General features: G+C 41.0%; 1 protein-coding gene across 4 annotated transcripts in view; it reads right to left on the minus strand.

Moving 5' to 3' along the window:
* The window catches only part of WWOX (WW domain containing oxidoreductase), a 1,123,975-nt gene that overhangs the window by 1,053,829 nt on the left and 44,710 nt on the right, over window positions 1-25,436 (minus strand). For all 4 annotated transcript variants that reach the window (XM_010381243.1, XM_030924356.1, XM_030924357.1 and 1 more), the window contains exon 5: window positions 7,048-7,154. In XM_010381243.1, the coding sequence (XP_010379545.1) occupies window positions 7,048-7,154 (107 nt within the window). The remainder of the gene's footprint in view (window positions 1-7,047; window positions 7,155-25,436) is intronic.

Genomic DNA, 25,436 nt, shown 5'->3' on the forward strand with positions numbered 1-25,436 from the left:
TGGTTGGTACTGCGTGCTCCCTATCTGAAAATAGTGTTAAAGTCATTATTTCCGATGCTTATCAATGAGGCTGCAATCACATAATGCTGTCAGTACTATCCCTACCGTACCTCCTTCTTCCACAGGACCAGAGTTTTAGATCCCAAGTTCCAGGGATCTAAAATTTAGAAACCAAAATGTAGAAATCTAATAGAAATCAGAAGAAGGAGGAACTTAGAACCCCACTAGGGTCTTTCAAGAGCTCTACACTGGAATGTCGAAGTCTTGCTGTAGCTGTTCATGAAGTGTATTTTGATACCTAATAAGCTCTTGTTCTTTACATGCAAGGTCCCTCGGAGGTTCTGAGATCTCAAGACAGGGAGTGGGATATAGCATGGGGCCCACAAAATAAATAGACGCGGTAACAACTCTATCGAAAACCTGAATCATTACAGCACTTCAGCGGCAAACCGTGTGGTTGCAATCAACTGAGCATGCGCTCTCGCCCTAAAACACGCACATTCTATTACCTCTGGCTAATAAATCTTTTATTTTTACCCCTCCTCTCTCTGCTTTCTCAATAATCATTTTGATATAAACCATTGCTTGCTGTTCCTGATGACTAATCCCTTCACCATCTTTCCTAAATATATGCAGAGTGTATTTCTTTGTAAATACAAAAGAAAAAGCAATCACATAAATAATTAAGATGGCTTTTCAAATGACAGTTGAGTGCTAACATGAGCTACACTGGAAAATACTAATCAACAAACTAAATACACATCTATTAAAATGCAGGAGTCCAAATATATGAAGACAGAAAAAGAATTCATTGCAACTCCATGGAAATGATGCTGATAAACATCCGCCCTAGAGCTCCTCTTTCAGCCAGTTGGAGAGGTTAAGAAAAGTAAGCATCACTTTGCACTTTCATGTGTGGAGAAAACATTATTATTGTTGTTATTAACAGCAGCAGCTAACATTTAATTGAGCACTTAATTTATTCCACAATAGGTTAAGATTTTATATACACAGAGTCAATGTGTTTAATAGAACCGCCTATGTCTCTCAATGGAGATATTATGATGTGCATTTTACAGATGAAGAAACTGAGATTTAAAGAAGTTAAGAAACTTGCCCAAGGTCATAAGATGTATCTGATTCTAACCTTTGCCACTATAATACGGCATGTTTTACAGCTATGGTTATGAACTGGGGATGAATTGCACCCCCAAGAGACATCTGGCAATGCCTGAAGACATTTTTGGTCATCACAAATATCCTTGGGTCACCATTCCCAGATGAGAGGGGAATGGATTCAAGACACATTCTGGGAAGTCAGGGGTGAGTCGAATAGTAACTCTAAGAGAGGGCCACCTGCCCCTCTTCCCATACCAGCCCTCTCTGCCCAACCTGGTGGCCATCTCAATGTCCAGCAGATGCTGATGTTTCACAACACTTATTGGGCCCCATGCTATACTAATGGCCAGTCCCCAACAGAAGCTCTTCTGCACTCCCTGTTAAACAGACCTAGTAAGGGCTTGGCATGCATGAGGCACATTGGTTACTCATAACAATCCCTCCCCTCTCTCTCGATCCACCACCCCTGCCTCCCATCCTCAGCCTCTTCCCTTTTCCTCCTGCAAACAACGTAGGGAGATGGATGACATCAGGTCCATCTGCTCCCACTCTACCGTACCTCCTTCTTCCACAGGACCAGAGTTTTAGATCCCAAGTTCCAGGGATCTAAAATTTAGAAACCAAAATGTAGAAATCTAATAGAAATCAGAAGAAGGAGGAACTTGGAACCCCACTAGGGTCTTTCAAGAGCTCTACACTGGAATGTCGAAGTCTTGCTGTAGCTGTTCATGAAGTGTATTTTGATACCTAATAAGCTCTTGTTCTTTACATGCAAGGTCCCTCGGAGGTCCTGAGATCTCAAGACAGGGAGTGGGATATGCCAGACCCCGAGAAATAAAGCAACGGAAGCCTGACTCCAATAGATACTGGGTAAAGGAAAGAATAAACCATGGTAGTGCAGGAATCAGACACACCTATCATTGTCCCAGACTTAGAGAACTCACATGGAATCCTAACACGTAGACACTGCTGCTAAATAAAAGAGAGTCCACTCCATCTTGAAAACAGGAAAACATCTTATTCCACCAGCCACACTGGCCTCTTGGAATACACAGGAAAACGTTAGGTGCTTGTCTTAACAGGTGAGGGCACCAGTGTATAATTCACATAAGGATGTGAATGAGGTAGATCACATCTGTGCACTGCTCCACCATAGGAACAAGCCCCACTGTCCCGTTTTCTTTATTTAAACATGAATGGGGGCTGATGCGCCTCCCCCTCCTCCCTCTTTTTAATTATGCCAAATGGATTGGACTTTTAAGACAGTGGTTTACTTCTGTACTGTACATGTTACCCTATTTTAATTGTTTTCATTTCTTCTTACTTCTAACTTTGGAGGATCTAAAATATCTCAGCACGAGGGCATTTTCCCATGAAATAATTAGTAGTCGTAGTAATTACATATAGGTTCTTAATATACTTCTATAGGGAATGTGTTTTCACTTACGTTATATTTTATTAAATAGCTGCATCTCCCCAAAAGTAATTTGAGAGCTCTATAAAGGATATCTTGAATATAAAGTGATGATACGGTACGTCAGAGTGGCTTCGTCTAAGAAATAGGATGGATTCTGAAATTAATCACTCAAACCGCAGCTAGAGAATTTGAAAGCAAAATCTGCAAAGTATGAACACTGATACTAAACACAGTAGAAAAGACGGGCCATGGTGTGCAGCAGACAGACTTGCAGTTTGGAAGCCAAATGGACCGAGCAAGGGGCCTGATTTTGAGCTCACCAGCTGTGCAACTTGGGTGAGTTCCTTCACCCTTCTGAGCCATCCCTTGGCTCATCTGTAAAATGCAAAAAAAAAAAAAAAAAAAAAAATAGCACCAGGTTTTTGCATCCTCCTGGATAACGGATATAAAGTGCCTGACATAGCACATGACAGGGATTTGATAAATGAGGGCTGTTAGTTGTCCCACTGTGGATGTGAGAATAGCATTCCGCTGGCTAAGAGGCAGACATGAATGTTCTAGAACATGGCAATCCTGGAATGTGCAGTGAAGGCAGGAAGAGGAAGAATGGGTAGAGAAGAACAAGTTGGGATGGAGGAATGAACTCTTTTCTCCAGAAGCAGAGCTAAGAATGCTCACGGAGCCTTGGCACATGAGAGCCTCCGCTGAGCCAAACGGCCCAAAGACCTCTGAATGAGTTTTTGCTGCAACAAAAAACTTTGGATCATTTTGAGAGCCTCCCGTGAGGCGCCAATATGTTTCAGTACCTTCCCGGCCCCGACACTGATGTGATTCATTGTAGATAACGTATGAATACGCTCAAGCTGGCCAGTAGCTTGAAAAACTGGAGTCTATCAAATTGACCTTGAGAAACACAGGAAGGTAATATTTAGTGATATGCCAGATGAAATCCTTGCAGAGATGTGAGGTGAGGAAAGGCCTGAAGGGAAGCAGACCAGCAAATATCAAGGGTCAGGGAGTTGGGGGATGACACAGAGACCAAGCCTAAGAGGTCACCAGAGCAAGAAGGCCTTACGACTTCACATCCTCTCTGCAGGGTATGAATGGTGCAATGAAATGAAATGGTAATGACAGTTTCTGGTGCTAAATTTGAGTTTCCACAATCATCGTCTTGGGGAAAGGAGGAACACAATATAATGGCATACACAGAGAACAAGTGAACAGATGAGAGATGAACAGGTTGAGTTTCTCCAGCCTACGACCTATCAAATCTAATTTTAAACATTCGGAGTCACATGTATTAGTTTTGTTTCTGTTCCATTTTCCTTTTCCCGTGTCCCCAACGGTGAATGATTTTTAATAATTCTTAGTCTGGGATCACTAGTCTACCTCAAGGTACTATATGTTAGAGTAAAACTATACAACAGTAAATTCTATCATCTGAAATTGACGCACAGGGACCCAATTATGGCTCAAAATACAAGAAAGAAAAACTGAACAGTGGGTCTTTGAGATCATCCCATCCAACCTTTTTCCTTAAAGATGAGGAAACAGAAGCTACAAATAGATCCAGAGGCTTACCCAAGGTCCTATCGCTAATTGGGGCTGGTCCAGGAATTTCTGCTCTAAGCATCAAACAACAATTAAAACAGGATAAATGCAGATGAATGTGTTCTCATAAATATATGTGTTCTCAGAAAAGAAGAGGATAAATTTAGTGATGCAAACACAGTTGTGCTATAGCATTCTCCTCCAAGACTGGTTTAAACATGAATGTCACTGTACAATCAGGTTACTATAGTGTCACTAGGGTCCCTGGAATTTTACCTTTCCAGTTTCAAATATTACATCAAATGGGCAGAGTTTTACAATTTTGACATGCCATCCTGCTAGTGCCAAGAACAATGCAAGCCCTCAACAGTTGTCTGTCTACACTGTCAGTGGGAATGGAAATTGGAGCAGTCATTAAGAAAATGACTCAGGAGGTCGGGCACAGTGGCTCACACCTGTAATCCCAGCACTTTGGGAGGACTAGGTGCACAGATCACGAGGTCAGGAGATCGAGACTATCCTGGCCAACATGGTGAAATCCTGTCTCTACTAAAAATACAAAAATTAGCTGGGCGTGGTGATGCGTGCCTATAGTCCCAGCTACTCGGGAGGCTGAGGCAGGAAAATCGCTTAAACCCGGGAGGTGAAGGTTACAGTGAGTCGAGATCGTGCCACTGCACTCCAGCTTGGCAGCAGAGTGAAACTCACTCTCAAAAAAGAAAAGAAAAAGAAAATGACTCAGGAACTGTTACCAACATTTTAAATGCATATGCCCTTTGAATCAAGAAGTCCACTGCTAAGATTCTCCCCTAGGCGTTGACTCACAAATGCATAAATAAAGGATGTTCACAGCTGCATAGTTTAGACCCAATATCAGATGAAACTGTAAGAAAGACTGATGCAAGAAAGAGAGAACTGTGAAACACCATTGCTTGGAATAACAAATAGCAAAACAATGCCAGCAACCTAAATGGCCACCAAGGGAAGACTGGTTATAGCATAAGCACAGGATGGAATATTATGCAGCAGTTAAAACAATGAAGTAGATCTATATGCACTAATAATAGATCTCCTGTAGTACTAAGTTAAAAAAAAAAAAAAAGTACAGAACAGAATGTGAGTGTGTTTGCTGGTATATATATATAACCTTTTTCTGGAAGAATACACAAAATAGTTAATAACGTTTATCTTCCAAGAGAAGGACCAAGAAACACTTTCACATTTCATTTTTCACCTTTACATTCTGCATGTAGATTCAAATAAGATGCACATATTCCCATTTGTACTCTTCTCGATACATCTCTAAAGATTACTACTATCCCACCTACTAGAGGTTATTACTTTTTAACATTAGTCAGAAAGACAATAAAATAATCAGAAAAAATAACACTCTGCTTTCTTTTATATTTAACCCAAAATAGTAAGTCCACTGAGCTCAAGATAAGGGTTCATTTCAAATATACTGAATTTCAAATATTTCATCATAAATACACTGAAAAAGCAGAAATAAATCTCCCTTTTCTTTATTTTCATAACTTTTCACTCCAGAGTACCAAAAATGTTCTTAGGTACACTGTGGTCTATTTCTTCAAATGGCAAGAAATCTTTCACAGCATTCGAAAATGAAGACGGCCTCTGCAGGGTGTATCCAGCCCCCTTCAGGCTCTGCTCCCAAACACGCTGCTCTGTCTCCTCCTCCCCCTCCTCCCAGGGCCTCTGCACCTGCCATTCCCCTAGCCCATCTGACCCTTCTCCACCCTTCTCAGGTCTTTCTTGAGATCTTAGTTCAATCACTTCTTCCTTGGGGACTCCAAAGGTCTCCCAACTCCCTGGCATCATTACTGATTCCTATGACCACTCACTGTTTTTTCAAGTTTACAATAAGATCTGTGCCTTTTTTTTTTTTTTTTTTTTTTTTGACTAAATTAGTCTTCCACGATAGGCTGAAAGCTCTACAAAAACAGTGGCAATGTCTGTTGTCCTTAACAGTAGACCCCAGCACCCATAGCCTAGACTTCATGCTAAAGTGCAGTGATGTTTCAAAAATCAAACAGCTCTCATCACTCTCTAGCTCAAACCCTCTAATGTCTTCCTCATCGCTATCTCAGAGTCTACCAGACACCCATTCCCCAAGAGCACCTCTCCTACCCAGTCCATTCATCTCCACCCACACTAGCTTCCCTGATGATCCTTGAAATCTCCAGGCCTGTGCCTACCTCTGAGCCTTTGCATATGCTATTCTCACTACTAAGAGAGTACTTCTCTTGACATTTGCATGGCTTACCTCTACTTCATTCAGGTCTCAGATCAAATGTCACAACTTTGGAAGGCTCCCTGCTGATGACTCCATCATGCTCATGCTGTCACTCCCCTCACCTTCCTCTGCTTTACTATCCTTTACTTATTAATATGATGGTAAATATTAAACTTCATTATGGTCTATTTTTCTTACCTAGACGGTAAGCCTACAAGAGCAGGGATTCTGTTTCATTTGATACTATATCCTTGGTCCCAAGACTAATGTAAGCCCTCAATAAATATTTATGTAGACACATATCAACGTCAACTTCTATACAGACAGAGAAAAGTAAGAAATCAGAGATAGAGTTAAAGCCTACTTCTTTCTAATCTTAAAAATCATAAGCATAACAGTCTCCTAGTTGCAATCATGGGCGTTCACCACGTTTTATTTTTCTTAATAAATGAATTAAACGGATAAACATTCTCAAACTCCTGACTAATAAAGCAGATGACACTGACAATGAACTATAAACAAATGCGTGAATAATAATGGACTTGCTCATGCTTTCATTCATAAAACAAACAAAGTGAAGATGACTTTAAAAACAAAGACATGATTCCAAGAGCAATAAACTTTACACACTGCACTAAAATCTCCATGTGGTTAGCCCAGCATGTGTATTTGACAATTAAAAAAACAACAACAGTCAAGCGCTTACCCATTCCTCTAAAATGCGTGACACTGCTTCACTCGCCCTTGCCATGTTCCTGCAGGCCAAGATCACGTGTGCACCATGGAGGGCAAAAGACTTGGCAGTTTCAAACCCTATGGTTTAAAGGAAAGTCAATATTAGAAAACATAACATCAACATAGTGAGTCATGTTGAATGGCCTTTATCGGAGCACCACTTATATTACCCCAGGTTCTCAACCAGGGGTGATTTTGACCCCCAGGGGACAGGTACAAATGTCTGGAGACATTTTCAGTGGCCATAGTTGTGCGGTAGAGTCCTACTGGCATCTAGTGGGCAAAGGCCAGGCATGCTACAAAACATCTTACCATGAACAGGGCAGCCCCTGACAACACAGAATTATCTGGCCTGGACTGTCAACACCGTGATGGTGAGAAAACTTGTCCTAGGGATGCAGTGATTTCAAAGATGAAGACAGCCATAGAAGAGTTCACGGCATGTCCAGCCATTTAACCATCAATAATGACCAGATAAAGACTTTATGCTGTACTCTATGGTAAGTGTCCCCAGCACCTCTGCTTCCACCAATGTCACCTAGGTTTCTTAGCCCCATTTCCTATTTAAAACAATTAGAAAAACTGGACAAAACAACACAGGTGCATGCACACACACATCTGTTTGAAGGCATCAGAAGGGCACTCTGACTGAGAATCTGGGGGGCCAAGAGCTGCAAAAATTGCAAGGCCAGCATTTGGCAGTTTTTTTTCCTTCAAGGCATATTTCATCTCCAAACATAGTGGTTGGAAGCCTGAGAAGATGGGCTGGGCTTTTGGCAATTTTATAACAGGGAAAAAGACCCAAGTTTGAGCTCAGGACCCACCAGGAAAGGGCCACGGTACATACACCAAACCTTTGGTCAGGACTCTAAAGAGTTATACCCTCGCTGTAATAACAAGAGACAGTCCAGACTTCACAAGAGTGGAAACTCAGCTTCAGGCCATTTCAATTCCTAGTTTGATTAAAGTGATCAGTCCCTATCTATCCAATTTCCAGCAGCAAGAGAAAATATTCTCTGGAGGAAGATACCATTATCTAGAGTCTCAAATTACCACTATAATTATTTCAAATACTCATATAAACTCTCAGACATTCAAACAAAATAGCTAAGCATACAAAAAGACAAAACTTCACCAAAGCCAGAGGGGAAAAAAATGGAAATAAATGCACAGGAGATCTGTCTAATCAAGTTATTCAGAAACAGTGATTAAAATAACTCCGACTCATAGGTTCAAGGAACAAAAAGACAAGATGGAGAATTCTGCCAGGGAATTAGAAAGAATAAAAAAAAATCAAATAGATATTCTGAAACTTAAACACAGTAAGAATAATTAAGAATTCAACATATAGGTTAACAGAATATGAGACACAGCTGATGACAAGATTAAGGAAACTATAAAATAAGTTAAAAAAATCCAAAGTGAAGCATAAAAACAAAAAAATAATGCAGTAAAGCAAAGCACAGAAGAGACATATGGAACACATTCTGCTATGCTCTTACACATACATGTAATTTGAGTTCCAAAAGAAGTGAAACAGATTAAGATAACCAATAGTTGAAGACAGAATGGCTGACAATGTTACAAAATCAATGACGGATATATAGCTACAAATTCAAGAATTATCCTGAGCCGTAAGCAAAAATATATATGTGTATGTGTTGACATGTATATGTATAAATGTGTCTACATGTATGTGTGTATATATATGTGCAAGCCACAAGCAGAAATAGACGTGTGTATATACATTTATGTCTATGTGAGCCGCAAACAGAAATACATATGTGGGTGTATATCCGTATGTGTGTGTGTGTGTGTAGACACACATATATACACATACATGTCAAAGCAAGGCACATCAGAGTAAACTGCTAAAAACTGCAGGTAGTTTTAGAAGTAGTTAGAGACCAGTAGCTACAGGACTGATAGTTATACCTCTCAGGAAAATGATGGAAGCCACAGCTGAAAGAAAGAAAACTTTCATCCTAGAATTCTATACCTAGTACAAATATTCTTGAAAAATAAAGGAAAAGGCCGGCCGCGGTGGCTCACGCCTGTAATCCCAACACTTTGGGAGGCCAAGACGAGCGGATCACGAGGTCAGGAGATCGAGATCATCCTGGCTAACACGGTGAAACCCCATCTCTACTAAAAATACAAAAAAACTAGCCGGGCGTAGTGGCGGGCGCCTGTGGTCCCAGCTACTCAGGAGGCTGAGGCAGGAGAATGGCATGAACCCAGGAGGCGGAGCTTGCAGTGAGAGGAGATTGCACCACTGCACTCCAGCCTGGGCGACTGAGCAAGACTCCGTCTCAAAAAAAAAAAGAAAAAGAAAAAGAAAAAGAAAGGAGGAGAACAAAAAGTTTCAGCAAAAGAAAGCTGCTTTTTGTTTATCACCTGCATTACACCGAGTGTCGCGTATAGACCCACACTGCAGGAGACACTAAAGGATGCTCTTCAGGCAGGAGGAAAATGACCCCAGCTATAAACCCAGAGACGCAGAAAATAACAAAGAACAACATAAAGGGTAATGATATGTTAAGATCCAAATGGTAAGAGTAGTAAACTCTGTGAGTTTTAAAATACATAGCAAAAATTACTATATCAATAATAATAATAATGCTTAACCTAGGAGGTGAGTAATGGAAGTAAAGTTTCCTAAGGTTCTTGTCTTCTCCAGGAAGTGATATAATACTGATTTATATTAGATTTTAATAAGTCAAAAGATGTAAGCTGTAAATCTCTACAAATTTAACAAGCTAATGGAGAAGAAAAGTAGAATGATAAAAAGGCAAGAAAGGAGAGAACATGACTAGGTACAGTGGCCTGTAATTCTAGCACTTCGGGAGGCCAAGGCATGAGAATCACTTGAGACCAGCTTGGGCAACATAGCAAAACTCCGTCTCTACAAAAATTAAAATTAAAAAAGACATAGCCAGGTGTAGTCGCAGGCACCTGTAGTCCCAACTACTCAGAAGGCTGACATGGGGGGATTGCTTGAGTCCAAGAGTTCAAGGTCACAGGGAACTATGACCATGCCACTGAACTCTAGCCTGGGTGACAGAGCAAGGCCCTGTCTCAATTTAAATGAAAGAAAGAAAGGAAAGAAAAAGAAAAAGAGAAAGAAAGAGAGAGGAAAGGAAAAGAAAAAAGAGAAAGACGAATATAGAATAACTTAACAGGAAGCCAATAATAAGGTGGTATATTTAAGCCCAAACCCAAATATCTGTCATTACATTAAATACAAATGGCCTAAAGACAGCAATTAAAAGAAAAAAGTTGTCAGACTGAAGAAAACATATATATATATATATATATATATATATATATATATATATTTTCTCCTTATAAAAGAATGTGCATTATGTTTTGTACCTGTAAACATAAAGATAAAAAAATGGAAGTAAAAGAATGGAAAAGGTATACTGTATAACATGGGCCAAAAGAAATCTGATGCAGCTATACTAATTTCAGAAAAAGGAGACTCTAAAGCAAGAAGCATTACAAGAGAAAGCACTGACCATTTCACAATGGTAAATGTCAATCCACCAAGAATACATGACAATTCTAAATTTATATGTACGTAATAATAGAGCCTCCCATATATGTCAACGATTGACAGAATCAGGAGAATAAATGGAGAAATTCACAATTATAATGGAAGATTTTAACATACCCCTCTTAGTAGCAGATAAAATAAGCAGCCAAACACAAAGTATACAGAAGGTTTGAACAACTTAATCGATAAACTGAAAATAATTGAATATGGTAAACGCTGAAAACAACAGCAAAATATACTCAAGTACTTCAAGAATACTTACAAAAACTGATGATTTGCAGGACCAAAAGCAAGTCTCAACAAATTTCAAAAGATTAAAATTCGAGAGCATGGTCTTTGATCGCAATGGAATTAAATTACAAATCAATAACAAGATCCCAGAAAATTCTCCTTTCTGGAAATATATGTATAAATAAATAAGACATTATGAAAAAATGTCATTGAAAGTTAGAAATTACAATGAAAGTTAGAAATATTTTAAACTCAATAATTACAAACATATATACAAACTTATGGAGTATAGCTAAAGCCATGGTTAAAAGAAAATCTACAGCCTTAACTACATATATTAAAAAGAAGGCCAGGCATAGTGGCTCATGGCTGTAATCTCAGCAATTTGGGTAGCCGAGGTGGGTAGATCACTTGAGCCCAGGAGTTCAAGACCAGCCTCGGCAACACAGCAAAATTACATCTCTACAAAAAATTAGCTGGGCGTGGTGGTGTACACCTGTGGTCCCAGCTACTCAGGAGGATGATCATGCCACTTCACTCCAGCCTGGGTGACTGAGTGAGATCCTGTTTCAAGAAAAAAAAAAAAAAGAAATAAAAGAAGATGATCTAAGCATCCATTACCTTAGGAAAATAACCCAGCACATTAAGCCTAAAGAAAGCAGAACGATGGAAATAAAAGGAGAAAGGAGAAACTTATAAATCTAAAACAAACATAAAATACAGAGAAAAAAAGAAGTTAAAAGTCTGTCAATTGAAAAGACTAATAAAATTGATAAAGGGCTAGCAAGACTGACAGAGAGAGAGACAGACACAGAAAGAGAGGGCACGAACGACCGATATTGGGGATGATTAAAGGACATCATTATGTCACATTAAAGCATAAGCAACAAAAGCAAAACCAGACAAGTGAGATTACATAAAACTAAAAAGCTTCTGCACATTAAAGAAAACCATCAAGACACTGAAAGGGCAAGCTACAAAATAGTATAACCAAAATACTTGCAAACCTCATAACTGATAGTGTTCATAGCCAAAATATATAAGGAACTCCTAAAACCTAACAGCCAAAAAAAAAAAAAGAAAACACAGATCTTAAAAACAAGTAAAGGAACCGAATAGACATTTCTCCAAAGAAAACATACAAATGGCCAAGTGTATGAAAAGTGGAAAATGCACGAATCTTCAGGAAAATGCAAATTGAAACCACAGTGAGATGTCGCCTCACACCTGTTAAGATGGTTCTCATCGTGAAATGAAAGATAACAAGTGTGGTTGAGGGTGTGGAAACAAGAGACCCTTTGTGAGTGAGAAACCTACATTCCTTAGTGGGATGTAAATTGGTGCAGCCACTATGAAAAACAGTACGGAGTTTCCTCAAAAAATTAAACATAAAATTAAAAACTGCTGCCTTATGATCCAGCAATCTCACTTCTGGATGCATATCCAAAGGAACTCAAATCAGGATCACAACGATATGTCTGTCCTCTCATGTTCACTGCAGCATTATTCATACTAGCCAAGACATGGAAGCAGCCTAAATTTCTACTGATGAATGAACGGATAAAGGAAATGTGAAGGACACACACACACACACACGCACACACACACACACACACACACACACAATGGAATATTATTCAGCCTTAGGAATGAAGGAAATTCTGCTATTTGCAACAACATGGATGAACCTGAAGGATATTATGTTACGTGAAATAAGCCAGACACAGAAGGACAAATACTATATGATACAATTTATATGAGGAATCTAAGACACTCAAACTCACAGAGACAAAAAGGGCTGGGGGGAGAGAGAAACAAGGAGGTATTAGCCAAAGGGTATGAAGTTTCAGGTATGCCAGATGGAAAAGCCCTAGAGATCTACCATATAGCACTGTGCCCATATTGTATCATGTACTTATAAATTATGATAATGGTTTCACAGGTATATACTTATCTCCAAACTTATCAAGTTCTATACATCAAATACGTACGGCTTTTTGTATGTCAATCATACCTCAATAAAGTTGTTTTTAAAAATGAAACATAAAGAAAAGGACTACAGATCCTACGAACCCTAAGCAGATCTTAAGATATGGTTAACAACTTTATACCAATGAATTTACAATACAGGAAAAAAAGACAAATTCCGAGAAAAACACAACAAAAAAAGTTGCCACAAGAAGAAATGGAACACTGAAAAGTTCTGTATGTTTAAAAAAAAGAATCTATATTTTAAAGTCATCTCAAAAAAGGGGAAAGGTGAGGAGGGGAAGAGAGGGGAGGGAGGAAAAAGAAGAGGCAGTCTAATCCAGAGCTTGAACACCAAGTCATTGCTGTAAACTAAAAAATCCCATATTTTGTAATCTATGGTGGAAGACCACACAGAGTACAGTACAACAGAGTAGTAAACTCTACTAGAGAAAGCAGCATGTAGTTCAGCCAAATCCATGTCAAATGGCCATAAATTATTGTTTACAAGATAATGTTAATATGCATGGAAAATCAGCGTACCGTTATCTTCCTGACATCACCACGTGGAAGAGCCTAGTAAAGTTCATTCAATCAATCACCCCCACAGGCCTAATCTTCATAGAGAACAGTCGATTTATATAGACTACTTCTCGAGGGAAGTCAGCACAGCACAGAGGAAGACTCAAGTTGGACACACTTGCGTCGCTGCCAGTTCTAACCACGTACAAGCTGTGGGATCTAAGGTCACGCCTTGAACCCATGTGAAACTCAGTTATCGTTTCTGTAAAATGAGGAATAAGTGGTAAACATATACTCAGAGCCTAACATAATCATAGTAGGTGGAAAACAAATGTTAGTTGCCTGCTTTTTGCAAAATCCTTGGTGTCCTATGCCTCTTCCACAATTTGTATGATCTACCAAATCCAGCACAGTCACTATGACTAAAAAATTAAAACTTGCTCCTAGATGTGCTACCAGTGGTAACCCGAGGGCTGAGTGACTTTAACACCAACCAGAATTCAAAGAAATCAGCCACGGGCTCCACCATTCCGTTTGTCGGAATATGGGCTCTGGAGCACAATGTAACCTCGTGGCTGAGACAACCTGAAATTATTTTTTGAGATTTTGCCAAATCCCGTGTTCCAAAATACATACGTATCACCTAAAGATGACCTCTGATACTTAAATCAGATGCTGAAATAGTGCACAAAGGATTTTAAACCTGAAGTATTCAACAACTAAATCCGTTTGCCTCCCCTTGGGTATGTATGTAGTAAAAGGTGTTTGAAGCTGTTATCTCCAACTTCTCAAGAAAGAGGACAATAATCTCAAATTTACTGATTTTTACCTGTGATGCCAACGTCACCCCTGATCACCAGTGAGCAAAAGACACCTACATCATTTGGGGAAAATGAGAGAAGTAAAATGCCAGGTTTTGTAGCCCGGTTGGCTGGGGGCGGGCACTGAACAAAGTCTTGCTGACAGATCTGCCCCATCAATCAGGCTAATGAGATGGTGACAGCCATATGCAAGCAACACAGAGTGACCAAACACAACTGCACTTGTGAGCCCGGGACTTCACGCACCCAGAAGATCTCGGAGGGAATGGTGGACTCCGGGTCCCTTTGAAATTTCCAGGTCAAAGCAATGATCAGGAATATCTGTATTCACAATTTCATCACAGGGTATTAAAAAAAATGATGTAAGAGAGTGGAAGTGAGAGTAAACACAATTCTTATTCATTACCAGCTATGTTTTTAACAGATTGAGAAAGCATTGACATAACACAAGGCCAGGCAGGTTCCAGAGCTTGACTGATTGACTGACTGACTGACTGAGACAGAATCTCTCTCTGTTACCCAGGCTGGAGCGCAGTGGCGTAATCTGCAACCTCCGCTCACTGCAACCTCCACCTCCGGGATTCAAGCAATTCTCATGTCTCAGCCACCCCAGCAGCTGGGATTACAGGTGCGTGCCACCACACCCAGCTAATTTTTGTATTTTTAGTAGAGATGGGGTTTCACCATGTTGGCCAGGCTGGTCTCGAACTCCTGACCTCAAGTGAGTCACCCACCTTGGCCTCCCAAAGTGCTGGGATTACAGGCATGAGCCACCACGCCCAGTCCAGAGCTTTATTTATCCAGTTTCTCAGGTTAGCGGTAAGCTCCTTGAGCCTTGCACCCTCCCATCTCCGTATTTTGCCAGACTAGCACCGAGTAGGATTCAATAAATATCTGCTGAAGGAACAAATGGTTCTTGCAGACTGCTAATAGGCTGCAGTTCTGGACTATTTTAAAACAATCCAGGCTATTTCAAACTGCAACACGGATGGCCCTCTTCCTTCCTTTATAATAATGCATAAATATTAAAATCCTGCAAAGATACCGCTCACTGTAGTTTTGAATGATGCTACCAAGAAATCTGTGGGGAAAAGCATGCCGTTTTTCTATCAAATTTTATTTTCCCAAACAAACCTGTTAAGTCATGCTATCTCACTTGACAAAATAATCCACGGCAAAGGACTTTTTATTACCAGAAAGGGCACATCTGACAAGACAGCAGCAACAGGCTACAGGCTCAAGCTTCTGCCCTCTCTGCTTTAGAGAATTCCTGACTGTAGTTACGGGTAAGCCATCTGTCTCTGTGTCTTGTGAAATTACACTCTGGTTCTTACATCTTCCTTTATCTAAGCAATGCATTACCCGTTGCTAGTCTACTTTTAAAAGCTGCAATAGACAACTCCATTTTCTCACTCTTTCCAATTGCCTTTGGAACAGAAACAAAGCATGGCTATTTCAAAAGATGATAGTTTAACAGGAAGGACAATAATACTTTTATAGTAAACCATATCTCTAGAGTGTGGAGTTTTATATAAAAAAAGTTTAATAATGCTACCTACTGTTAAAGTCCTGGATAAAACCCAGGAGAATAACAGCCCTCACTCTTGTAATACTGCAGCTGATGGCCAGTTTAATTAGCTAAATGTAGCAGTGCTAAGCCTGTTTCGCACAGTGCCAAAGTTTGTGCAAAATAATGAAGGCAATGGTTTACTAAATTTAATAACCTGATTCATCTTATAAAAAATTAACTTTATGACAATGTTTAAATTGAACTAGCTTAACTGCATGGAGATGGCAAGAGTGTGTTCCGAAAAATATTTAAACCTAATAATACCAAGAAAATAAAGAAAGACGTTTTAAAGCAATGAGCAGCATCAGTTTTTCTAACATTTGTTACATCAGATCCAATCAGAAAAATGACATGGCCATGGAGGCTTAATAGCTCACTGTCTTGGGTTTTAAGCTTTCAATAAAAACATTCAAGTTCTACAAAATGGAAAAGCTGCAAAGTAATTTAAATACCTACTTACACTATCTTACATAGTGGAACAGAGGTCACAAACTGATGATCCGAGGACAAGTCAAGCCCACAGACCTGTTTTGTGTGGCCCACACTTTCTTCCCTTCCCTTCCTTCCGTCCTCCCTCCCTTACCCCTTCCCTCCTTTCTTTCCACCCTTTCTCCTCCCTCCCTCCCTCCCTTCCTTCCCTCCTTCCTTCCTTCCTTCCTTCCTTCCTTCCTTCCTTCCCTCCCTCCCTCCCTCCCTCCTTCCTTCCTTCCTAATTTGAATTAGTTGCCAGCATTAAAACACTGGGGAGATCACAGGTCCAAAGCTAGATGTGCAGCTTCTCTGAAAAAGCTTACACCGGGTGCACACTAGGTCCCCAATCCCACATGGCGACAGGTTAGCTGGGAAGCCACTGTTAGCTAGAGGTGGGGTTTGAGCTCTCTGGTTGGTCATGTTGGCCACGGTCATCACCCGTGCTGCTGGCATTACCCACCAAGCCACTGCAGGCACCTGATGCTCAGTGCACACTATCCAGGAAACATCCTTGCTAGAGACATGACTCAAGCCTTACCACAAAACATCCTCAGTCCAAATGTTCACAACTGAATCACCGAATCTCGAAGAACATCTACCACTGATGTGGTTGAGATTTTATTTAAACCATGTCAAACCCTACTCTGTCAAGCGTGAGAATACTAGGATGCTAGCTATGCCTTGGAAAACCCCACAGTAGCACTTGGCTTTGCATGGACAGAGAAGCACAAGGGCAGTAGCTCAGGGATCTGCAGGACCTTGGACCCATGGTGCAAGCTCCTTTGCATTTCACAAATGTCACTGGGCGGCAGCAGAACCTCTGGGCCAAGAACTCCTCTGGAATGAGAGATAAAGATGAAACAGGCAAGCAAAAAAGCAGGGTGCTTGGCAAAAAAAATAAAAATAAAATAAATCAAGGATTGGGGAGCAACTCCGTGTGAATGAATCACATGAATGCAACAGAGATGAAGCTCCACGCAGCAAGCGAAAACTGTGGGACTCCTCGGCAGGCAGCAGGAGCCTGTGGACTTAGGCAGGGAGTAAACGCTATGCGTTATTATTCATATTATTATTTTATCCATTTACGGTACCTCCAGTGGTCACAGTGGACTCGCTCAAGATATTGCGGCCTTGTGACCAGCCAGGAATGGACGAGGTGCCCTCTTATCCTGAGCGGTTCAAGGTATAAGTTAGAGAATCATGTAGGAAGCAAAAAAAATCTACAAAGCCAGTGACCGCCTAAGTCTAGGTGTCCAGGATGCCCCGTGGGCCACTGGTGAGCTCAGCGAGTTGTTTACCCAGACAGGAAACGCAAAGGGAGAAACGGCTTGGGCGTGGTGGTGGAGTGCATCGGAGCAGGCAGCCGCACCCCGTGAGACTCACTGGTAGGTTGGACAGGTGGGGATAGAGTCGCCCACAGAATCCTCAGGCACAAAAAACATCAAGATGGGAACCCTGGCCCCTCAAATACTGACAAAGTTCCCACAGAAGCAGGAGCTAAGAAAAAGGCAGCTTCTTTCCCCAATGCCAGGAAGGTTCCTTCTGGTTTAAGTTTTTTAATTTTCTCCCTATTGTGGATGTACTTGGGCGGTGTCCCCATTTACTGTAAATTATGGTTTTAATTATCATTTTTAGCAAGGTGCCCAAAGGAGTTGGGGCTTACAATATCCGTAATTTCTAATGGGTTGTTATTATTAATTTATAATTGTGAAACACTGGGGACAAACGTTACTCATAACAGGGCACAATTAAAAGGCCACAGAGATGCTGATTTCCAGCCCCCTCCAGCCCTGCCCTACAAACATAGCACTGAAATGATCCTTAGGAACAAATCAACAAGTTGCAGAATATTCCAGTACACATCCTCTCCCTCCCTGGAGATCTGCCATTGTGTATAGAGCAAGAAGATAGGCCTAACGTCTTTCAGCTTGGGTTAGATTTGGGGACAATTCAAATGTGGGACTGTTTTTGTAATCACAAACTACCAGCTTTAAGGATGAGAGTTTCTCCTATATCCTCCTAAAAGTAGGAAGACCACACTTTCCAAACTAATCTGATTAATGTAAATGAAATTACAGTGACATGACATTGACAATGATCCTGAAATCCAACTCCCCCACAGGCACTTCCAGATGAAGTTCTAAGACGTACATTCATCACACCTATATGCTCAATGCCACATCTGCAACTGACTAGATAATCCATACTGCTGTTTCCATAGTTACTTTAATTACCTGAATGATCATATTTACCTCCCACGCCATTTCAATTACATAGTTCTGAGTTCCAAAGAGTTAGAGATCGCGCTTACTAAACACGATCCACAGCTGCCAACTCTTAAGAAATTACAAAACTACACAGGTCTCTCTAGAGAAAAATAAGTCATAGCCAGCCCTGCTTTTTAAATGTATGTGTTACATACAGTGAGCAACAGATCCCTACAGAGCTTCCTGAACAGCCCTAATAACATAAATACATCTCAAATATATTTATCAAAAAAAAAGATACCAATTCAAGAAGTGGGAAATGGGTCAGTTCACGTGGAATATCTTTAAAATACACCAGGCTGCATCTGCATGCTTTGGACAGTACAAGGCTGAGGCCGTAATGTTTTGTAAAGCTGTGCAATAAATCCCAATTCACTGTATGAGATCTCTTGAGAGGCAAGACTGACCCCAGGCTGGCTACTAGTGCTGCCACTGTGCTAGGTGCATAAGTTCTCATTTAACCTGCCAGTGACACTCCTGGTTAGGAATGAGTGACAAAAGTGCCCAAAGATTACAATTAACATGGTCTTCAACAGGCAAATGCAAACAGATTCTATACAGGTAACTAAATCAAGCGGCATTCCTGTCGGTAAAGATGTGGGGGGACCAGGCAACTTCATAGATTAATGAGGGAGGGGGGATAGGAAATGGCTTAACATATTTGGGGGCAGTTGGGACATGGCTATCAAATTTGAAGTGGACATGCTCTTTGACCCAGCCACAACCAGAAATTTATCCGACAAATAGACTTGCTGACATGAGCAAATACGTGGGAGGAATATTCAATACAGCATTATCTACAACAGACTGCAACCAACCAAAATGTTTTATCAATTAGGTTAAATAAAGTATATTGCATGAATAGGACAAAATACTGTATTGCACCTAAAAAGAGTGAGGAGAAATGGTCTGGAAAGGCAAGGAAACATATCCGCGTTATAATATTAAGAAAAAAAGTCACAGTACTGAACAGCGTGCACGTAAGACACAAAGTGGTTAAACAGGTGCCAACATTGATTACTGCAGGAGAGAGTTATCAGTTGGAGGCAGGAAAACTTCTGCATTTCATAATGTCGACGCTATTTCAATTTTTAGCACATGCATACACGCCTACTATAGGAAAAAACTAAAAGTAACAAACCAAATGCTATCTAATTGATAATTCATGGGCCTTTATGAATTTTAATACACAGCAAACAAGGCAAGTGAGAAAAAAAGGGAGGAGCCTATTTCTATTCCAAACAAGGTATTTCCGGAGCATCCTGATTTATAGAGAGGATGCTGTAATGTCCAGGTAAGGAGGAGGACTTGGGAGTATTACTCGTGGCTGGGTACCACGCCACGTGCTTTATGACACACATTAACTAATTCTAAGGCGTTCTCTACAGACACCCTATAAAGTGTCATTGTCATTTCACATAAGAGAAAAACCACGGATCTCCAATGTTAAAGAACTCACAAAATCTGAGGGCAAAAAAGGGGGAGAACCCCAATGGGCATTATGGCCTGAGTTCAAGCAGGTGTACCCCACCATCAGGCCCCCCAAATTACCGTGATCACCATGTGACTGTGGATTTGTGATATTGTGATATACTGAGAAACACATATTGGGTCTTCATCCAGGTTCCTGGCACAGAGCTCCTAAAATCCTTGAAATTGGCCAGGCGCAGGGTCTCATGCCTGTAATCCTAGCACTTTGGGAGGCTGAGGAAAGAGGATCACTTAAACCCAAGGGTTTGAGAACAGCCTGGGCAACATAGTGAGATCCCATCTCCAAAAAAAAAAAAAAAATAGTGGAGCACAGCGCCATGCACCTGCAGTCCCAGTTACTCAGGAGGCTGATGTGGGAGGATCACTTGAGCCCAGAAGTTGGAGGCTGCAGTGAGCCATGACTGCACCACTACACTGCAGCCTGGGTGGGTGACAGAGTGAGACCCTGTATAAAAAAACAAAAACCTTTGAAATTTTCTGAGCAATATGGGTGAAGGGAGTGTCTTGTATTAGTCATGATTAGAGAATTGGATCCCCCACATTCCCTACCTTAGGGGAAGGGGAGGGGCTGGAGATTGTCTTAATCACCAATGGCCAGTGATTTAAGTAATCATGCCCAGGGTAACAAAACCTCCCTGAGAATCCTAAATGGCCAGGCACAGTGGCTGACACCTGTAATCCCAGCACTTTGGGAGGCTGAGGCAGGAGGATCGCTTGAGCTTTGGAGTTCAAGACCAGCCTGGGTGACATATTGAGACCTCATCTCTACTAAACAAAACAAAATAAAACAAAACAAAAAAACTTAGCCAGGGACGGTGGTGTGTGACTGTAGTCCCAGCTATTCAGGAGGCTGAGGGAGGAGGATGGCTTTAGCCTGGGAGGTCCTGGCTGCAATGAGCCATGATTGCATGATTGCACCACTGCACTCCAGCCTGGGCAACAGAGCGAGACCCTATCTCAAAACAACAAGGAAAAAAACCCTAAATAATAGGGTTTGGAGAGCTTCCAGATTGCTGAGTGTGTGGTGCCTAGAGAGGAGCATGCTGGGAGAGGGTATGGGAGCTCCAAATCCCTCCCCCATGCCTGGCCCTATGTACCGCTTCATCTGTATTCTTTGTAATATCCTTTATCATAAACAGGTAAACATAAGTACATATTTCCCTGAGTTTTATGAGCCATTATAGCAAATTATCAAACCTGAGGAGATGATCATGGGAACTCCAATGTGTAAAGTGGGTCAGAAGTGCACGTGCTAATCTTGAACTTGCTACTGGCATTTGAAATAGGGGATGATCCTGTAGGACTGAGCCCGCAACCATGGGGTCTGTGCTGACTCTGGGTCATTAGTGTCGAAACGGAATTGTAGGACACCGAACTGGGGTCCAGAAAACTGGAGAATTACTTAAAATGAGGGAACACTCCACACATTTGGCATGGGAAGGGCTCTGTATGAGAGAAGAGGAAGACAGTGTTTCATACCTTTAGGGTTAAGAGCACACACTAGAAGCAGCTCCTTGAGGCAGGAGAAACCAGCCTGGAACGCCTCCATCAGCTTCACACCCCGCAGGGTCTTCACTGTCTGTCAAATACGATTCATGGGATTTGCTATCTATTCTCTGTGGATATTATGAGATATATGCTTCTCATATGTGAACATGCTTGGCATGAGTATAACATAAGTTAAACGAAAGAGGGAGAAGTGGTCCAAATGCCACCTGTTTCATCAAAAGCCTACCAGTGCTCCCTTCAGTGTGATCCCACCAAGGTACAGAATTGAGGTCTCTTCGGCTACTGGATTACATAAACCCACCTGCCTTATGGAATCCCTCCCCAAACTGTGATGCATTGGCAAATGTTCTTCTCTCTTACTCGATATTTCATCTTGGGGCTCAGAATTAACACTGTCCTTTGCTTTTCCAAACATTTATCTGTAAAGGCTGTGAGATGGGATCACTAATCCACAGGAATAAAAGTTTTTATCTATATTCTTCCAAGGTCAATAGTTTACAATTACAGACTTAATTTAACCCCACTTCTATACTTCCAAACGTTAAAAAACGATCCTAACAGCATGACTGCTACAAGTTATACTTAATTGTTTTTTCTTTAATTTCCAAAAATCTTCACTGTCAAACTTTAAAGAACCAACTGTATTAATGTCCAATGCAAAGGCCAGCCAGGCACAGTGGCTGATAGTATAATCCCAGTACTTTAGGAGGTCAAGGTGGGAGGATCACTTGAGCTTAGAAATATGAGGTTACAGTGAGCTACGATCGTGCCACTGCCCTCCAGCCTGAGTGACGGGGCAGATTTCTGTCTCAAAAAAAAAAAAAAAAACAACATAAAGACCCTTCACCAATAAAAAGAAAGTGACATCACATGAAATTTTTTGTAAACAAAGTATATATGGCACTTTTTTTTTTTTTTTTTTGAGACAGAGTCTCACTCTGTCGCCCAGGCTGGAGTGCAGTGGAGCGATCTCAGCTCACTGCAAGCTCCACCTCTCGGGTTCACGCCATTCTCCTGCCTCAGACTCCCGAGTAGCTGGGACTACAGGCGCCCGCCACTGCGCCCAGCTAATTTTGTGTATTTTTAGTACACACAGGGTTTCACCGTGTTAGCCAGGATGGTCTCGATCTCCTGACCTCATGATCCACGCGCCTCGGCCTCCCAAAGTGCTGGGATTACAGGTGTGAGCCACTGCGCCCCGCCAACATGGCACTTTTATAAACTTGTCTGAGAACCCTAGGAAGAAAAATAAAACAGGACAAAATAAAAAATAGATGCCTCCTTAAAAAAAAAAAAAAAAAAAAAAAAAAAGGTAACCGAGCTTTTTAGAGGCAGAGACCCCTGTGTCTTTTAAAGGCTCTCAACAAGATATAGCTCTTTTGCTCCCTTTCTTGTTAATACAAGAAAGTAACAATTGCTCCATAATTCCACCCCCTAAACGTGCTGTCTGGCCCAACTTTATCTTCTTCAGAGGGCAATTCTTTTGTTAACTAACCAATGACACAGGCATGTGCACACACGTGCACACATACAACCATGGTCTCACTTGGTATAATTCTCTTGGTCTCGTATCTACTAAGAGAACCAAAGTGTTTCTGGGTGTTTAGAAGTGGAAAGATTTATCCTGAAGTTTGGCCTTTTTTATTTGGACGAATTAATTTATAGCAACTTCAAGAGGAGAAGGGAACCCAACTCTGAATTTGCAAGCACGCTATATTCTATTACTGAAAATGTTTCATTGTTTTCACAGCTGGTACAGGATTCCCTTTCACCACTGAGGCCTCCGTTACTCTTTCTCATCTGCTCCAGACAGGGTTTATGATTTAGAGCAAGCAGACCAGCCACCAAGATCCAATACCCACACACTCATCCAAAGAGACCCCCGTTCTTTGACTTTCTTAATGACCACAAGGGCTGTGAGTCCTCTTGGCAACAGAGTTTCCACTCTTGTCAATTAAGAAGTGGTTAGGAGGCAGTTGTTTAAAAAAGAAAAATTAAAAAGAAAAAAAAGACCTTCACTCCATTGCGAGCTCCCAGAAATGAGAAAACGGCCCCATCCTGCACCATCCATGTGGACAATGTGCTACCTTTCTAATTCAAGCACCCTTTTTTAAAAAAAAAAAAAAAAAAGGAAAATTCAGATCAACCTTGGCTCTCCATTTCACCATTAAAAAAGTGAAAAGTGGTATATTACTTTGACTCTTGAAAAGATTACATGCTTTATGCTCTCAAAGTCACGTGGAAGTGCTCAAAACACAATGTTGGGAAAATTCAGCAGTTTTTTGAGGCTCACTTTTAAAGTGACCAAATTGACTTTTCATTCTCCATCGCTTATAACTTTTTAAGATGCAACTTTCCAAAAATATGACTTAAATTCAGCCTTCAAAGCTACATCAACGGCCAGAGTTCCACTAACTTTTGTGCTCTGTGGGCTCACCATGACCTTGCCTAAAATCAATGTCTCCTCCAATTCCAAACCGGACATTTATTGTGATTGATTAGGAAGTGGTGCTCAAAACATGAAATAAAGAGGCAAAATGTAAAAAAACTTTAAAGCAAATCGAGTTTAATAGAAAAACACCTAATTAAAGGATAATCCTTACCCTGCAGTTGCTTTTTTAAAAGTATCTCTGATAATCTATGTAACCAGATCACTATCTTAGATACCTTTAATATAATTACTTTTTAAAGTTTTGTAAAATCTAACAGTGGCTTGTGTGTGTTTGTTGCTATTGTTGTTTTGGTCTTAAAAAAAAAGAAATAATGCTGACACCATCTCAATTCAAATTGATAACATATAAGCAAGCCCTAAGTTTCTGCTTCTGTGAGTTTTCTTGCAGTGGTCAAATATCCACAACAGTCCCGCACGGAAGGCATGGGCAATGCTAGCTTTAAAAAGAGGAAGTAAAATATGCTCTTCACCTCACTTATTTCACATGCCAGGATGCACGAAACAAAACACAGGGAATCATTGTTATTTTGACCTTTTTGGTTATAACACATTCAGTGATTACAGCACCCAGGTTCCCACAGGGCATACAATTGGTAAAAGCAATTCTCCATCAATTTTTACGCTATCTGAGAAGCCATCTGAGCTTGAATAAAATCATACTCACTCCGAAGGGAGAGAGGGGAAGGAGTTTTTCATTTGATCACACTTTGTTTGGGGATACCATGACGAAAACTGGTGAAATACACCAATTTTAAAATCTATACCTCTCCCGAAACGTGTAATCTAACCATCAGCTGTGATCAGGCACCTGCTTGTGTGAATGTGAGTGATGCACAGAGCGGCTTCCAGCTGAGGCTGATTTTGCATAACTTCTGGAGACTTTTACAGCTGTAAATTTGTGTTTCATTCCCCTCACCCCGCTGCTGCTTCTGGGCCAAAAAGAGGGTCTTGGTAGGATCCCAAACATAGGTAATGTGAACAATTTGTGATGAGGATCAATTTAAATTCAAAAAAGAGAAACAGAGACAGAAAAAGCTCTGAGTTGGTGAAGGCTTTGAAACCCTAACAGAGGATTCCAACTCGCATGGCTTGCCAGGCAGGAGGTCTTGTCAGCAGTGGGAGCCTAAGCACCTGGGGGGGCAAGTACTCTCCAAAAGATCCCAATAGAGATTCTCCTTCCTGGAGTAGACAGCTTAAGGAAGCATGTGCAACTAGAATTTTCATTTGGCTCAAACATGCAGGCTGCCCCTAAGCACACACCATTTTAGCACACAGCATTTCAAAGTCTTTATCAGGGCAAGGTGGACTTGATTTTCTTCAGTGCTTTGAGACAGATATGGAAAAGGAAATAAAATCAACATGAAACCAAAGAATTGCTTGGAAGAGAAACAGATCAGGAGTCTTACGATTGTTATGAGCTGAATTGCTCCCCTGCCATCCCAAACTCATACACTGAAGCCCTAACCCCCAACATGACTACATTTGGAGATGGGGCCTTT

This window comes from Rhinopithecus roxellana, chromosome 20 (assembly GCF_007565055.1).
Source record: "Rhinopithecus roxellana isolate Shanxi Qingling chromosome 20, ASM756505v1, whole genome shotgun sequence".
Classification (NCBI taxonomy): domain Eukaryota; kingdom Metazoa; phylum Chordata; class Mammalia; order Primates; family Cercopithecidae; genus Rhinopithecus; species Rhinopithecus roxellana.